The sequence below is a fragment of the Drosophila miranda genome, chromosome 4 (assembly GCF_003369915.1).
Source record: "Drosophila miranda strain MSH22 chromosome 4, D.miranda_PacBio2.1, whole genome shotgun sequence".
Classification (NCBI taxonomy): Eukaryota; Metazoa; Arthropoda; class Insecta; order Diptera; family Drosophilidae; genus Drosophila; species Drosophila miranda.
Genome location: NC_046677.1, coordinates 2593644 through 2612158, shown reverse-complemented (window position 1 = coordinate 2612158; position 18515 = coordinate 2593644). Strand labels below are relative to the sequence as shown.

Sequence of the window (18515 nt, the reverse complement as noted above, 5' to 3'; positions counted from 1 at the left end):
ACGACGAACGAAGCAACGAAGATCAGGCGAAAGCAGGTGCCGAGAAGCGGCAGTGAGAAACGCAGTAAAGAGGATAAAGAACGCAAAACGACTCCATTCGTTTTCGTCCAAAGTGCAGAGAGCAGAGGTAACGACGAAGAGCTACTAAACTACAAAACGACGAGGCTACAAAACGACGCAGAGACGAAAACGACGCAGACGACAACTACAAAAAGAAGGCAAAGACGAAGATCGAATCGTTTGTCTTCGTGTATTGGAAAAGACGATTCTCACACATGATGTCTGTATACGCAAGTATTGAATTGATTCAACGTAAACTATATTTTAGCTAATATTGTAATATTGGCATATTGGCATGTATGTACATAATTAATTAATATAATATATTTGAGAATAAGCGGTGCGCGCTTTTTATTATTTTTTGTATCTATCATATTCTCTCTTCTTCTTTTTAACTTGCTCTCGACTTCTATTGGATTCTCTCGCAACTTTATTCTGTACTTTCGGGAAAACTCTCTTTATTTTGCTCTATAATCCATCATTTGTTGTTGGTTATTTTTTATTTGGTCCATGTCATGTACCGCAATTGCTTTTTAATTTTTTTATTCATACTTTGTTGTTCCATCTAAATTTTAATTCAAACGAGGGGGAACGTTGTGAGTTGCTGCGGACACCGCAACTCTACATTTATACCCGATACTTAGTCAGTATGGCTCTCCTCCGGCAGACGCCGCTAATATTAAACGACACGACAAAGAGTGCGTCCGGTAGAGACAGCAAATCAATCTGAGCGTGACGTCGGGCGCTGCGTAGCCACTGCAAATTGATTTCTTGCTTTTGGCTATACAAATTATCCGATCTGATCCAGATTCCGCAACCGGATAGATATGGTCATTCTCTATGATTCTGCGTTTTTAGTTTTCCCGAACCTGCAATATTGTGGATGCGACAAATTTTCGTCCTTTGTGGGGGCGGAAGAGGGTGGGGCGAAATTTTGAGATATACGTTTTATAGTGAGATCTAACAGAAGTGCGGATACTCTAGCATTAATAGTCTCTGAGATTTTTGGATGCCTCAGATTTTCGTCTTTTGCGGGGGCGGAAGGGGGTGTGGCAAAATTTTGAGACAAAACGATTAAGGTCCGATTTCACAGGAGTGTGGATACCAAATTTGGTTGCTCTGGCTCTTATAGGTTCTGAGATCCTTGAACTGTGTGTTAGAGAGAGACAGAGCGAGAAAGAATGAAATTGTTTTCTTGATTCTGGCTATAATAATTATACGATCTGGTTCAGATTTTGCACTCTAGAAGATATGGTCATCCTCTACGATTCTGCGTTTTCTGTTTATTCGTATCTTTGAATTTGTGGATGCCACAGATTTTCGCCCTTTGTGGGGGTGGACGGGGGCGGGGCAAAGTTTTGAAATATACTTTTAGCAGTGACATATCACAGAAGTCCGGATATAAAACGTCGTTGCTCTAGCTCTTATAGTCTTTGAAAACTAGGCGCTGATAGGGACGGAGAGACGGACAGACGGACGGACGGACAGACGGACAGACAGACAGGGCTCAATCGACTCGGCTATTGATGCTGATCAAGAATATATATACTTGATGGGGTCGGAAACGATTCCTTCTGGACGTTACACACATCCATTTTCACCACAAATCTAATATACCCCAATACTCATTTTGTGTATCGGGTATAAAAAGCTAACAATAATTAAGCAAAAATGATTTTTGTAGAAGGGATTGCGCTTGCGGTCACTCACACGACAAACTTTCGCAATGAATAAAAAAAAGATTATTGGAAAAAATGTTATTAATTTTATTTTACGGATTGTTGAAACAATCTCACGTAAACTACATATTTTCGTCCACTATTATCAATAAATGCAAAAGTTTTGACAACTTATGCTGTTTTTCGATCACTCACACGCCAAAAGAAGATCAGATTAAAGATTAGCCCAAATACGGTTAATTTGTGCTTTTTACCGTAACTTCACTTATCTAAGTACAATTAAAGAAGATGAGCTCTACGGTAAGAAAACTCTAAATGTAGTAAATATTTTAACCAAATAAGCCTATGAAAAACAGCAAGTTCTTCAATACTTTTTTTTGCGACTCTTGGTTGACCTTTACGCGGAAATGCCCATATGCAACGCGAAGAAATTTTAAGCCGTAGCAGAGTTGAGAGTAAAATTTAGAGAGCTACATCTGCAGCATTCAGGTTTTAAAGCAGTTTTACTGGAGAGACGATCAAGATGAAAACGAAAAATCTATATACGAAGAAACGATCAATATAACTGGGGAAGAACAGACCAAGCAAACAATTTTAAAGAATTTCGTGAAAAAATTAAGATTTTTGAAAAGATCAGTGCGAATCAGGTATTTACGCTAAGGGCAAAACCAAAGTATGAGTTCGGTAAAAATCAACGCATCAAGTTTTAGTCGGGCTTTTAAGAATATCGAAATTGGTAGTTGTTGAGAAATTAGCCGCTTAGTTTACTTCATTGTTAATTTATATTACAACTGCCTTATTCATATGCTCATGATTGTATTGTCCCGCTTAAGTAACTATTTTTACACGCAGAGCTGTGTTGTTATTGCTTATGGACTGCGGACTGTAATCCACTAACTCATAACCTTAGCAAATTTTGGTCCTTCGAGCCGGATCTCCGCGTCTGATTTTAGTTTATCTATTGAGTGATATCGTTGACCGCTGTTCGCCATGAAGGCCCCAGTGAATCGTCTAATTCAGCAACGTGGTGCCTGAAAATCCCAAATAACTCGCGTAGCTGCGAAGGCTCAAGAGTTTGTACAGTCATGTACTTCTGAGGATTCAACATAACCCCTTGCTGATGATGTCCCGTCCACCTCAGCTGCGGCACAGCACTCTCAGGCCGAACAGGTGCCTAAAAAGCCTAGGAGGCCTAGGCCTATTAAAATCCCTGGAGTGCAGTATATGGCTGCTGTTGATGCCGCCCTGAGTTCCCCAATCCCACCAGATGACGCACGGCGCCTTATGGAGACCTCAGGATCTATTCCAAAGACGCAAATACCCACTAAGACGTGGCTAGGATTCTCAACTCCCTGAGAGTGCAATTTACCCACTTTTGCCTTTCTGAGGATGGAGCGTTCAGCATCGTCGCCAAAAGCCTGTCGGCCTCCACATCAAAGGCGACAATAGCTACAGCTATTGAAGTTTTGGGGCATCGGGTGCTGAACCTATACATTCCGTAGTCCAAGAGGAGCCCTAATATTAGGGCCCAGGATGGACCCACCCAACCAAAATGTCTGGTTCAGAGACCACGCCCAAGCACCTACTAATAAGGAGGACCTCAAGATTGCTAAGATCGGCAGACAACGGATACAGATAGAGTTTCCCTGCAGTGCTTCCGATGCTTTGAATTCGATCACATGAAAAACTATTGTTTCAAGCACCAGGGAGTCCAGAATGCAATGCGATGGCCGTGGAAGTCCTTACATGCTCAAGCTGCAGCGGCGATCATGTAGTATATGATAGATCCTGCAAGATCAACGTCATGATGCTCAAAAATCGACAATCCGCTGTAAACGTTTCTCCGCAGAAACAAGGTGCTAGAAGGGTGAGAAATGTCCCCTCGATGGCAGCGCGGGTTATCCTTCGTGGATGCTTCCCGCTGAACCCCGGCGCTACTCGACCCAGCAGGACTACTACACCCAAGATTCTCCTCCTGAACCGCAGATGGATAAAAGCTCCATAGCTTCATAGCTTTTATGGAACTGCAGAGGTCTGTAACTGGCCTCATACCTCATACTGGCAGTATCAGGTATCCAGCAATCCCTCGACCAATTGTGTAAAGCAGGTACACCCCTTCGCAAACCTTTAGAAGACCATAGCGCTGTCAGACCTAAGGATCGGATTCTGGAACGTAGCCGTAGCCTGGCTAATTTTTTACAGCGACCTAACATTGACATTGACAGAGCCGACCACTCAAGCAGTAGGGCCACAGGAGGAGCAGCTGTACTCATTCGGAAGGATATTTCCCACTACCACCAACACGCGACGGTCATGTTTTCAACACTGCGCGGAGAGATCCTCATTGCCATAGTCTATCTGCCCCCATCGATTCCCTGGTCAAGAACTGATTTCGACAATCTTCTGGCACAACTGGGTTAGAAATGTATCATTGGTGGAGATTTTAATGCGAAGCACATGCTTTGAGACAGTCACAGAGGAGACCGCAGAGGGATGACCCATTGCTCGGCACAAATTCTGGCGACAGGAAGACCTACCTAGTACCCACCGATTCGGATATCCATACCCTCCTGCTTAGACTTCTTCATATATCGATCTATTCCCAGCAATCAGCTCACCACCCGTGAAGAGCATGTCCTCAGATCCAACTACCTGCCTCTCATTGCTTCATTATCGAGCACTCCGCAGACGATCCCAGCCATGGGAGGCAGTTGAAGCCTAACTTAAACGTTCCCCTGGTCAAGGAAATTCTAGGCAGCTAGTAGACTTACACACTGCTCAGGATGCAGATGTTGCAATGGACACTCTTGTGGCCAAAGTCTGTGACGCTTCTGCAGCTGATGCTACCTGCGGCCCTCAATGCACTCGAACATCCCAGAATGGAAGCCAATGAGGCGGCACTTCCAGTGAGATTGAAGGGCTGCTCCTACTCAAGAAACGACTCAGACGCGAGTATATAAGCACCAATAACCCACAAGAGTTTTCACGAGAGTGGCAAACCGAGTAAGAGTGGCAAAGTAGCAATACAGAAGACCAAGATCATGGACTGCTAACGGAGGCGACAGCAGACGGAAGCACCAAGTACGCTCTCTGGAAGCTGACAGCACATGGGCGAGATCAGCAATGGACAGAGTAGAGGCCTTTGCGGCGAAATTTGAAGAAAGGTTCACACCTTTCTGTACGAGAGACTTAATGAGACCAGATGAACAGAACGACAGTATCGTTGCAAATGTACACAGGTTGATTGTTTACCTTTTGATGATCTTCAACGCATCATTAAGGCTAGCTTACTTCCCCAAAGCCTGGAAATGTGTTTGTTATTAAATCCAGAAAAGCCACCGGAGGACCTCAAAAACTATACACAAATCAGCCTCCTCTCGACTTTTGGCAAAACACTTGAGCGTTGCATCCTGGAAAGGGTTCTGGAATCTTCGCAAGTCAAAAGAGTCATCCCAAACGACCAATTTGAGTTGGTCACTGGATAGAGACCGGATAGAGACCGAGTAGGGCACGAGGAGTTGCTCGCAAAGCTCAAAGTGCTGTGCCCCCAACTGTTCGAATACAAGATGATGATACTTCTTCGACGAGAGGGATCAAGGCTGAAGTTCCACAAGGCAGCCACAAGGGCTTGCCGCTGGAATATTTCCATTAACCCGGATAAGAGAGCGGTGGTGATCCACACTTTAAAAAGAGGAATGTGCACTGCAGTTTTTTTTCGGGGAAGGCTGCTAGACCAACGAAGACAACATTAACTTTGAAAAAGCCAAGGACCTCAGGGTTCCCCCAGTTGACGATGTCATAAACTCTAAAGCTACTAGATACAAATCGAAATTACGTAATCACCCAAATGTCTTGGCTCGAAGACTATCAAGATGCAGAATCAGGGGTAGACTTAAACGACACCATCCAATTTGATGTCTACCTTAACGGCCCGCATTTTCTTTTGAATAATCCTTGTAACTGAATTTTTTCCTTGACTGTTTCATAAGTTTCTTCAGAAGCAACAGTACACAACATAATTGTATTTTTTCTGTTCAAAGTTCACCAGATGGGATAATTGTTTTTTTTTTACTGTGTACTCTGTGCACTGTTCAGGGCTCTAGTAGGTAAATTAATTAGGTTGTTTGAGATGCCAAGCTTTTTTGGCACCTATGTGTTTCAAAAATGAAAAGAGATTTTGGGTTAAAATTTATAATTCGTATTTAATCTTGGTGGCTTAGCGGAAGCCGATTGCTTGCTATTGCCAGATAAACTTTATGCGAGATCGATATGCAACCAATGCGCAGAGGGGTTAGCATAGAACTAAACTATAGACGACGGCGTTAGATCAAAGTGATTGCCGAAGTGGCGGCAGCAGATCAAAGTAGTTGCCGAAGTGGCGGCGGCAGAGAGCCCCTTTAGCGGGAGAGCGCAGCAGCTCTGCAGAACGTCAACGTTTTACAACATAGGCGGCTCTCTCTGCTCATACAATAATAATGTTAAAGTTACGGTTATTCTTCAGCGGCTGGCCCGAACATACTCCCCCCGTTGGGAGCTAGTCTCTCAACAGATTCCTTAAGGGGCAGCAAACATAGCCGAGTGACGGCCCTCCTGATGTTTCCTGAGGATGTCTGCAGGTCAGCGACGCGACACACTCCGTCCTTGCCCAAAACGACATCGACCACTCTAGCCAGTGGCCAACGCATTGGAGGAAGATTTTCGTCCTTCACCAGAACGAGGTCGTTCTTGCAGATGTTTTGCGCGGGGGTACGCCACTTCGCGCGCTCTTGCAAAAGAGTGAGATACTCTTCGCGCCAACGGCTCCAAAATATTTGCTGTAGTTGGGTGACCCGCTGCCAGCCATCCAGACGATTGTAGTTCAGCTTCGTTAGGTCAGGCTCGAGGATTTGCTCATGGGGGCCGCCTAAAAGCAGATGAGCAGGAGTCAAAACGTCTAAATCATCAGGATTTTCTGAAAGCGAGAGCAAAGGGCGAGAGTTAACAATTGCAGTGATCTGACAGATCAGAGTGCGCAGCTCGTCGAAGCTAGGACAGATGGTCCAACTGAGCGGTACAGGTGATATTTTGCGGTCTTCACGGCCGCTTCCCACAACCCGCCAAAATGCGGAGAGCGAGGTGGGATGAAACGCCAGTCGATCGAGTCAGCCAAGCAGGATTCGTGGACCTCCTTCATATGCGGTTCGCTCAGACAAAGCTTCTTTAGCTCCAGAAGCTCGTTCTTGGCCCCAACGAAGTTTGTCGCATTGTCCGACCAAATTTGACTTGGCCTTCCTCGAGTGGAAGTAAAACGCTTTAGTGCGCCTAGAAACGATGCGGTGGTCAAATCCTTTACGAGCTCCATGTGTATAGCCTTAGAAGGGAAACAGATGAATACGCTAATGTAGCACTTGATCGGAGGCCTCGTGCGGATTTCTGATCGGTAGAAAAAAGGTCCACAGTAATCTACTCCAGTGACTTCAAAAGCTCGAGATCCTTCCAAACGTTCCTTAGGTAGGTCTCCCATGATGTGTTCAACCATGCGCGGCCTAGTCCTGAAGCATCTCACATGACGACCCTTGACACTGCTTTAATACCTCCAATGGGCCAATATTCCAGCCGAATTTTGGATAGCAAGGCGCGAGGTCCGGCATGGAGGTTTCTTTCGTGATAATGTCTTATCAGCGCAAAGGTAATGGAATGTCCCTTTGGCAGAATGAGCGGGTGCTGAGCGTCAAATCCTAGCGATGTGTTGCCAAGACGACCTCCAACTCTAAGTAGTCCAGAATGATCGATGAACGGGTTGAGCGAACTAATAGAACTGGATTTCATGACTTGACCATTGCGCCGAATCTCCTTTATGTCCATCCACAAATTTGCCAGCTGAATGTGTCGAATTAGAAGGTGCGTTCCTTGCCGAATATCAGAAACGGTGAGTCCTGGATGCCTAAGACGATGTATAAATTTATGCATGTAGGCGAATGTGCGCTGCATGCGAAAGAATGAATTCGCAAATTTGCATCCGGACGTGAGATCGGCATGTGGAGACGTGATTAGCAATCCTCTCTTGCGAAGCTCCAAAGTTGCTATGTTGTTAGATGGAGATACAGGCCACTTATCCTTGGAGCCTAGCAAAAAGGATGGGCCGTGAAACCATAGCTCTGACTGGATAAGATGGTTGGGAAGCGAGCCTCTCGAGAGAATATCAGCAGGATTTAAAGAGGTGGGAACATAGCGCCATTCCATGGCTGCCGTCAACTCCTGAATTGATGCCACTCGATTTGCCACGAAAACTTGAAATTTAGCTGGCTCGTCTCTAATCCAAGATAATGCTGTTGACGAATCCGACCAGCAATAGAACCGACCTGTAAAGATTCCCATGTCCTTTACATTCTGCATGATTTTCGCAAGCAAATGGGCTCCACTTAATTCCAGCTTAGGAATCGATATAGTCTTTAGCGGCGCCACTCGCGACTTTGAGCACAAAACGTGGCTCAAAGACTGGGCTTCCCTGGACACGACATACACGCAAGCGCCATATGCTTCCAAGCTGGCATCACAGAATCCGTGAACTTCTGTAGATGCCACACTAGAACGAAGAACCAAGCGAGGAAATGAGATCCGAGAAATGCTTGCCAAACTATTTCTCAAGTCCATCCAAGTTGAATGCAACGCTGAGGGTAGGCTTTCATCCCAATCCAAATTTTCTCTCCAAAGCTGCTGAAGGAAGATTTTGCACCTGACAATGACTGGATTTATCAATCCAAGAGGGTCGTTGAACCGCGCAATCGTAGATAAAACCGACCGCTTTGATGGCTTTGAGTTTGTGTCCAGTGCGGACAAGGCAAAAAGCAGCTGATCCGAAGCAGGGTCCCACGCTAAGCCGAGAGTTTTGGCAATGTCGCTTCCATCATTAAACTTTAGGAACTTCTCTATGTCATCTTCAGGGGTTCCCTCAAGTACTTCCTGGTGACTGGAGCACCATTTCCTAAGTCTAAAATTACCACGGGACAGTAAAGCTGATGTTTGGTGCATCTTGTCCATGACCTGTGCGACCGAATTACCGCCCGAAATAAGGTCATCCACGTAAAACTCCTGCCGCAGAGCAGCTGAGCCAAGAGGGTAGGACTCACCCTCGTCGATGGCCAGCTGGTGCATTGCGCGGACCGCTAAAAATGTGTATGTGACGGTGTCTAATGTGTAGACTTGAACCTCGGACTCGATGGAATCTCGCCATAGGATGCACTGATACAAATTGTCGGGTGGAGACACTCGTACGCAGCGGTACATTTTATAAATGTCCCCAGTGAGAGCGACTGGATATGTTTGAAAGCGAATCAATATGTTAAACAATGCAGGCTGAATAACAGGGCCTGTCATCATCACATCATTTAGAGAACATCCAGTTGATGTAGCTGCGGATCCATCGAAAACGACACGGAGTTTTGTCGTCGTACTGTCCTCCTTTAGGACACAGTGATGAAGCAAGAAATATTTGCAGAGGCTACGGGAATCAGGGTTGACTTGGTGCATATGATGCAAATCAATGTATACGGCCCTTATAAAGGCGGAATACCGCTCGTTGAGTGTAAGATTACGTTCCAGTTTTCGCTCCAGACTGATGAACCGTCAATAAGCCTGAGCATAAGATTCTCCTAAGTGATATTTATTGTTCTTTAGCGGCAGACGAACTGCATACTCCCCGGACGGCAACCGTGAAAGGTGGCTTACGAAATGAGATTCACAATCGTCTTCTTCTTTGGTATTCAAAGCAGCTTCCACACAATTCTCCACTTCCCAAAACATACGAAGAGTTTTATCCATCTCAGCTTCCGAATCTGGACAATTGTGCGTTGCCGAAAGCGCTGAGCTTGAAACCTTCTGTCCATCGCCAGATACGATCCACCCAAGCCGGGTCTTCTGCAGAAGAGGCAGACCAGAAGAATTTGATTTCCCGTACTCAGAGATCATAAAAAACGCTCGCACCAATGAGGAGATTAGCCCGTTGAGAATTGAAAAATGCAGCATCGGCAAGCTGAATGTTAGATGGAATACTCCAATCGGATACATTTACTGCCATACTTGGTTGTGTAAGCAGAGGTGCGAGAATACATACAAATGCTTATGGTGGATCCCTCATTAGAAACGCTGGCATCGCCCAGCCCAGACACAACCGCTCCATGTATGCATGTAAATGACTGCAGAAGGCCAGTCTACTCTCTTGAGCCCAAGAATCTTCTTGATGTGTGCCTAAAAAACAAGAATCTTTTGTTATTACGTCAAACGTTTATCCAGAGCCGCACAATAATTGGCACTGGACAGCTCCAACGATCGAACCGAATCGAAAGCCGCATCAGAGATGCAAGAGCGAAGGTGCTGGAATTTCTCGATGTCACTGAGATCCGCATCCACTTCAATCACCGATTTGAACATTGCCATAAAATCCGAGAACTCGACGTATCCACCAGAAAACTTAGGCACCTTCAGCTCAGGAAGTCGCTGCTTGTGAGCCATGATGATGGTACTATGTCCGGAATGGCTTGGAAGAGTCGTAGAATGGGCAGCGGCGTGTGACTGGCTTACTTCAACAGCAGCCAGCAACTCAGCTTTCAACGATATGAAAAGAGTATCGAAGATTTCGCGCAGCTCACTCCCAATCTCGTTTTGATCGAGACCCTCCAACTCATTATGGGCCCTTTTAAATTCCTCTCGAATTTCTGCCAACATATCAAGGCGCACCTCGACTTCCGCGGCGGTCAGCTTATCGATTTTATTCCCCGCGAAGGATTCGCCAAGCCTGTGCAATCGATCATATAATGACTGACTTTTACGCTTATACAGACTCAGTCTGGAATCAGCCACCACAATATTTCCGCCCGCGCCTGTATTCGAATTGTTGTCCATGTTAACCGTTGTGCAATTCGACACAACAACGGAAAATGAAATACCGCTTAAGAAGAGAGAGAATGAAAGACACGAAAAGTCAAGAACCGCGGCTGCAGCTGCGCAGAGAATGAGAGATTCGACGCTTAAAGTACCGGAATTTGTCTATAAATATTCCAGCCGCACTCTCACTGAATTTGCACTTTAAACTGTTTTTCAACGTGCACCCAAATGTATTTGTTGGTAGTTAAACTACCCAACAACAAAATATTGTACAAATAATAAGTGTTTTAACGGAACGCGATTAAGCAATGGTTTTATATCACGTCGGGGGGTCACCAATGTTTGAGATGCCAAGCTTTTTTGGCACCTATGTGTTTCAAAAATGAAAAGAGATTTTGGGTTAAAATTTATAATTCGTATTTAATCTTGGTGGCTTAGCGGAAGCCGATTGCTTGCTATTGCCAGATAAACTTTATGCGAGATCGATATGCAACCAATGCGCAGAGGGGTTAGCATAGAACTAAACTATAGACGACGGCGTTAGATCAAAGTGATTGCCGAAGTGGCGGCAGCAGATCAAAGTAGTTGCCGAAGTGGCGGCGGCAGAGAGCCCCTTTAGCGGGAGAGCGCAGCAGCTCTGCAGAACGTCAACGTTTTACACCATAGGCGGCTCTCTCTGCTCATACAATAATAATGTTAAAGTTACGGTTACTCTTCAGCGGCTGGCCCGAACATAGGTGTCGTTTAAGTTTTGTATAAATCAATGAATAAGCGACTGCAGCTTAGCCAAACCTTCTAATGTCGCATTTTACCATTAAGTTAAAAGGTGCAAAAATAAAAACGAAAATTACTTACTTGTTCTATCCTAAAGAATGGTTCAAATTTGGTGTCAAAAAAATCTCTTTCAATTCTAGATTTGGAATTTGGTGAAGCCCAAAGTTGAACTGGATCTGTTGTAATTTGTATAAACGTTACGCCATATCCCAGGATTGAAACTAGAAAAGCACCGGCAAATAAGGTTATCCATGGATAGCTTGCAAAAAACGTTCCCCATTTGGTAAATACGTTTTCCAAGAAATGTTCTGTTTTATCGCCCAGATTTTCAAAAAATGACGTATTTTTTCGGAAATTTGTCCTATTAGAAACTTCGTTAACATCGATTGTCAGGTTTTCATCTAAAATGATAGAGAAATTAAATCAAACAAATTAAAGAGTTGCGGTAAAATAGGCACAGTGTCGCTCAACTCAATAGGTTCAGCAATTTTTAAAAGTAAAGCCGCTATATATTTTTAACCAACTTACCTATTTATATAAGATACATTTATTTATAGATTTTTGAAAACATTACAAAGAATGCCTAATTATTTTAGCTTAACTGAATAGGCTCAAGAATTTAAAAAAGGACAGTTTTGGTTATTTTTAACATAAATATATACCTATTAAGTATAAGTTAGTATTTAGTAGTACCACTTTGACTTGATACTACTTCATATACGTAGTCGAACATGTAAAGCATGGAGCCTATGCAGACGAAGCTCATTGAGGCTATTGACCCTTTCTGCTGGCTAAATTTTTAACTTCTGAACGAAATAAGATATCTTCATAAAATAAACTGCATTTGAGACGCCATTAAACTTATGTAAAGGAATATTCTAAGAACATAAACAAAAGTATCTCAGTATAATTCAGGAATATATTTTTCTAAAGTCAGGTCCAAGTTCAAAAACAATACAAAAACAAGAGGGAACGTTGTGAGTTGCTGCTGCGACCGCAACTCTACATAGTCGATACATAGTCAGTATGGCTCTCCTCCGCCAGACTACGCTAACATTGAACGACACTACAAGGAGTGCGTGAGCGAGAGATAGAAAATCAGTCAGAACGTGTCGTCGGGCGATGCCAAGCCACTGCAAATTAATTTGCTTTTTTGGTGATAATAATGTTCCGATCTGATCCAGATTAGGCAATTTGATAGATTGGTGATTCTGCGTTTTTAATTTTCTCGTATTTTCCACAGAAGATGTCCCAGATTTTCGACCTTTGTGGAGCGGAAGGGGCTGGGGCGAAAGGTTTTTTTTTAGACCAGTACAAGAGATCAGTTTTAAATTGAGTATTGATAACAATGAATACCAAACAATAGATACTAAAATCTCATTCGTCATCTTCCACCTGAAAGTTGCAGAATGTCAATAAAAGTTAAATATATTTCTGTACCCTAAAAAAATTCTCGACTTTGAAAGGTCTGGAAAATTCTCATTTGCGTTTTTATATTTATATTATTCAAAGCGTTCACAAAATTCTTTGACCTTTGTCACCTCTTTTCGACTGAGGCGAAGATATAGCATTTTATATACACCAAATTTTATAGTTATCATTCTTGACAGTAAAAAATGTTGATTCGATGATCCTAGTACACGCGGATCCCCAGCCACAATGTCGTTGTGCTTCTTGATAAGATGGCGTCTGATCCTGATACGGTGGAATGTTAATGGGGCGTTGAAATAGAGGACAAAGTGCTGTAGATATTGGGAATTAATGAAGATCAGTTAAATAATTGAACTTGCTTTTAACTTTCATAAAGAACTGCACTTTAGTCAGAAGTCTTGGCTGTCTTCCTTTGTCAGATTCTGTTATAAGACTTTACACATTGTGATTTCAAACCACCAGCAAACTACCGAACGAGCCTTTTTCGAGAATCTGCCTTGCGTTGGGTGTTGATTTAATTTTTTGAATTAAGTTTCATCAAAGAATGTTCGAAGGTTCGGAGACGCCCATAAACAAAAATTGACAGTGCCACTTTTTCTAGCTAATAATTCCGACTTTAAGGCATTTCATAAAGAAGAGCGGTCCTTTAAGCGGTGATAACTCTATGACATTCGACTTTGCTAACTTTGCTACGAAGAGAGAGAACGCCAGAACCGAAGATCCTTGGATCGCTCGCATCAAATTCGTTTGCGACATGTTCGTTGTATGCCACATATGTACATATATGTACATATATGTATACTGTATGGTTATTGTCCCAGCTCAACTGGAAAGCCTAACGAATATCTGTAGCAGCCACAATTTCGAAGATACGAGAAAACCAAAACGGAGAATCAAAGAGAATGACCATATCAAGCAGACTGCCGAATCTGGATCAGATGGGATTATTATAATAGCCAGACGGAACGAATGAAATTTATGTGGCTACGTAGCGTGGCCACGCTGCTTACTCATTTTCTGTATGTATGTATGTATCTTTTTCACGCACTATTTTTCGAGCATTATGTGCGCTCCCTGGCGGAGGGGAGCCATAGTGATTGAGTATCGGGTATAAATGTAACTGCGACTCAACGTTCCTCCTTGTTTTTTGTCTATAACAAAGCTTACTTTCTTTTTAAACCGAAAACATTTTTAACAATGAAATGAAAAGTAAACGGCTGTTTATACAGCAAAACGAATGTTAAGGAAAAATAGATGACTTATTGATCCATTAACATACAATTGACACCATTACCAGGGTAATTTAGCTTATGCCTTCTTTATAAATCATTTTTTCTTAACCCAATCTCAAATTTTGGGTAGGAAATAATTGGTCAGGGAGCTGAGAAACTGCCTTTGTGGTTGGACTTTGAATGGGCATTGTAAAGGTCGTGGTAGGGCACTGGGCACTCCCCGAATTACTTTGCAATGTGCTGCTATAGCATAATATTGTAGTTGTTGCTGCCGAGCTACAGAGCTTGTTCTCTTACACTTTAACATTTGTTTGTCAAGATTTAGTATTTATTCGATTTAATTAGTATTTACACAATTTCGAATTAGCCAAATAAGTTTATAGGCTCTTCAAACTGAGCACATCCCGGAGGAACGGTGGGATTTTTTGACAGATCTGAAGCCGATTCACACTGGCACCATCCACCATCTACCATCCTTCAAATGGTTTGTTGGATTTAATTACTATTTACAAAATTTCGAATTAGCCAAATAAGTTTATAGGCTCTTCAAACTGAGCACATCCCGGAGGAACGGTGGGATTTTATTTTACAGATCAGAAACCGATTCACACTGGCACCATCCACCATCAACCATCCGTCAAAAAGCATCTGATGAGCATAAAATTCAAAATTTTTGGGATATTGGGAATTTGCAATTTTATTGGCTATTTACAATAAACGTTACTCTTTGGATGACCTTAAAAATTGCAGCAGATTTGTTTGAAAGTTAGCTGCTTGCACTTTGCAGGAGTATCTTCCGCTTTTTTTTCTGGTGCTCATCCTGTAATTTCTGCATTTTCAAAACAATCTTCAGAAGATTTTGCAGTTTAATCATTGCAGATTACAGAAAGAATACTAGAGCTGCAGTTTTATCTGCCTTGATCGATATTAACGGAATTAACGGACCCCTGCAAATCCGTAGTACTATCATGCCAAATGTTTATAGCGAGATTTTCAATATAGGCAGTCCATTTCGATATGCGTATATTGTTTGTTTATTTAATGGCTGCAAAATGCTAATCATAAAAAAAGAGAGAAAATACATGTAAAAAGGAGAGGGCCAGCTGGCCTATTGAGGGGGCAGCGGGGATAAGCAACAGCAGTAGTAACAGCAGCAGATCAACAACTGACAGAAGAAGAAAGAGTCGATAAGAGGGAATCGCAGCAGACAGACGTAACTTAAGCCGCAGCAGCAAAAATCAGCCGAGATTAAGCCGTAACCCTAAAAATTGTTGTTCTCACACATATCAGACTACCGCGATTAATAATATCAATAAACTATTTCTAAATAAAATTTTACATTTGGGGCTGAACTAGTCGGGTACTACCTGTGTAAAGTGAAAAAAAACAAAAATTGTGTGTCTCATGTCTCAAAAGCCGCCAGCAGACGAAGCGAGACGGAAAATCGAAACGAAAGCGAGACAGCGAGTGGGTGAAAAGAAGAAACGAGAAAAAGGGGTTGTTTACGCAGTAGAATTATCATGGAAAATACAAGCAACCAGCTGGGAATATGCAGCAAAACGAAGGCCCAACTAGATCAGGAGCAAACAGGATCAATCGCCAGAAAAACGCGAAGCGATGAGTTCAGCAGTCCTAGAAGAAAACACACAGACGCTCCAACAGCTGGTTCAACTGCTCTCGATGAAAATAAGTGCTGATGAAATAGACAAAAAAAAAATGATGCAAAGCTGGTAGTGGAAAATTTTGCAAAAATTATTCCAGAATTCAACGGAGAAAATATGTCGGTACAGCAATGGTTTAATAACTTCGAGCTAAACGATGAATGACAAAAAAAATACGTGCAAGCCCGAGCAAAAATGACAGGTACAGCCGCTCTTTTTCTCGAGTTCCCAGCAGTGTATGAGTACGGCCAGTTGCGTCACCAACTTTTACAGGAGTTCGAGTGTGAGCGTTTATGCAGTGCGCAAATTCACAATCAATTGTCTCTGCAAGTGAAGATTGCCGGCGAAAGTTTTCACGAATATATACTGCAGATGAAACGCATTGCTGCACGTGGGACAACAGAAACGGAGTCGGTGATGCAATACAATGTCGACGGACGGAATTTTAAAACGGATTATAAGTACACCTTGTATCGTGGACGTTGACATGCACTGCATCTTTCAAGAGGCGATGCAATTACTGCACCGTCAAGTGGCCCGTGTGACACCAGCAGAAGGCTGTTACGCGAGCATGCAGGAAAGATAGCTGTTAGACTAATATTCGAGGAAGATTAGCACGAAAGTTTCTAAGAGAACTAGACATGCATTCAAAATAAACATAAAAATAAAAATACCACTACTCCGCAGAGCAAAGATTCTATACGGTCGTGGTGTACATTGTACTGAGGGCACCATGCACAGGAGCCGTATTCTAAGATCAGACGAACAAGCGAGGTATAGAGAGTCTTTGTTTTATAGGGGTCGTCACCTCTTTATACCACCTCGTTGACCCGTTTATAAACCCAAGCACGCCCATGGCCTTATTTACCACGGTAGAAATGTGTTCGGAAAACTTTAACTTGGGGTCTAACATAACACCCAGATCATCCACCAGGGTAATTCTCTCAAGAGAACCACCAAATAGGGTGTAGGGAGCCAACAAAGGGCTAGAACGATGAAATGTCATAACTTTGCATTTCGAGGCATTAAGGTGTAACAAGTTTGCACAACACCATGACTGAAAGTTATTGAGATCGGATTGCAAGCGAGAATGAAATGAATTGTCCTTATACTGGACACAGAGTTTAACATCATCCGCATACATAAGTACTCGAGAGTATGTTTATAGATGGCAGCCCTGTGGTACTCCCGAAGAAACCTTTACTGGTAAAGAGAGGGAGTTTTTGAAGAGGACTCTTTGAGACCTGGAACAAAGATAGCAAGAAATCCGTCTCAGGAGGTTGGGCGGAAACCCTAAAAGGTCAAGTTTATGCGCTAAAAGGGAATGGTTTACAGAGTCGAATGCTTTACTAAAGTCGGTGTAAATAACATCCGTCTGTAAGTTACTTTGAAAGCCTTTAATAATGAAAGAGGTAAACTCTGACAAGTTCGTGGTGGTTGATCGCCGCCTTATAAATCCATGCTGAGTTGGAGATATGAGTGACTTGCAAAGATGTTGCAAGTGCGGAGTTAATACCTTCTCAAACATTTTGGGAATAGCGGATAACTTTGCTATACCTCTATAATTATACCCGATACTCAAAATGAGTATTGGGGTATATTAGATTTGTGGTAAAAGTGGATGTGTGTAACGTCCAGAAGGAATCGTTTCCGACCCCATAAAGTATACATATTCTTGATCAGCATCAATAGCCGAGTCGATTGAGCCCTGTCTGTCTGTCCGTCCGTCCGTCTGTCCGTCCCCTTCAGCGCCTAGTGCTCAAAGACTATAAGAGCTAGAGCAACGATGTTTTGGATCCAGACTTCTGTGATATGTCACTGCTACAAAAATATTTCAAAACTTCGCCCCGCCCACTTCCGCCCCCACAAAGGACGAAAATCTGTGGCATCCACAATTTTAAAGATATGAGAAAACCAAAAACGTAGAATTGTAGAGAATGACCATATCTTTAAGACTGCGGAATCTGAATTGGATCGTATCATTATTATAGCCAGCATCAAGAAAACAATTTCATTTTTTCTCGCCCTGTCTCTCTCTAACACACACGTAGCATAGGCGGTTAGAGTAAAACATTAGCGCCTAGATCTCAGAGACTACAAAAGCTAGGGCAACCAAATTTGGTATCCACACTCCTAATATATCGGACCGAGACGAGTTTGTTTCAAAATTTCGCCAAACCCCGCAAAGGACGAAAATCTGGGGATATTCAAAAATCTCAGAGACTATTAAGGCTAGAATAACCAAATTTGGTATCCGCACTCCTGTTAGATCTTACTATAAAACGTGTATCTCAAATTTCGCCCCACCCCCTTCCGCCCACACAAAGGACGAAAATCTGTTGCATCCACAATATTGCACATTCGAAAAAACTAAAAACGCAGAATCATAGATAATGACCATATCTATCAGACTGCTGAATCTGGATCAGATCAGATCATTTTTATAGCCAATAGGAACAAATAAATTTGCAGTGGCTACGCAGCGCCCGACGTCACGCTCAGACTGATTTTCTGTCTCTCTCGCACGCACTCTTTGTCGTGTCGTTTAATATTAGCGGCGTCTGCCGGAGGAGAGCCATACTGACTTAGTATCGGGTATAACCGTAGAGTTGCGGTGTCCGCAGCAACTCACAACGTTCCCCCTCGTTTTTTGTGTGGACCCGGCGAAAACACCGGCTTAACTAGTCGAAGATCATGAAGTAAAGAACATTTATTTAACAAGGGACTGAAAATGCCGTTTGACCTCGGTAAACCGTATGGGTACGGATGACCAGAGTAGCTTTCCTCAGAATAGGTGGTTTGGAAAAATTGGGCAA

The 18515-nt window shown here is 43.0% G+C and overlaps 1 protein-coding gene across 5 annotated transcripts in view; it reads right to left on the bottom strand.

Annotated features, from left to right (window-relative positions):
- Positions 1–18515, bottom strand: part of LOC117188775 (NPC intracellular cholesterol transporter 1) — a 250321-nt gene that overhangs the window by 69373 nt on the left and 162433 nt on the right. For all 5 annotated transcript variants that reach the window (XM_033393141.1, XM_033393139.1, XM_033393143.1 and 2 more), the window contains exon 8: positions 11457–11776. In XM_033393141.1, the coding sequence (XP_033249032.1) occupies positions 11457–11776 (320 nt within the window). The remainder of the gene's footprint in view (positions 1–11456; positions 11777–18515) is intronic.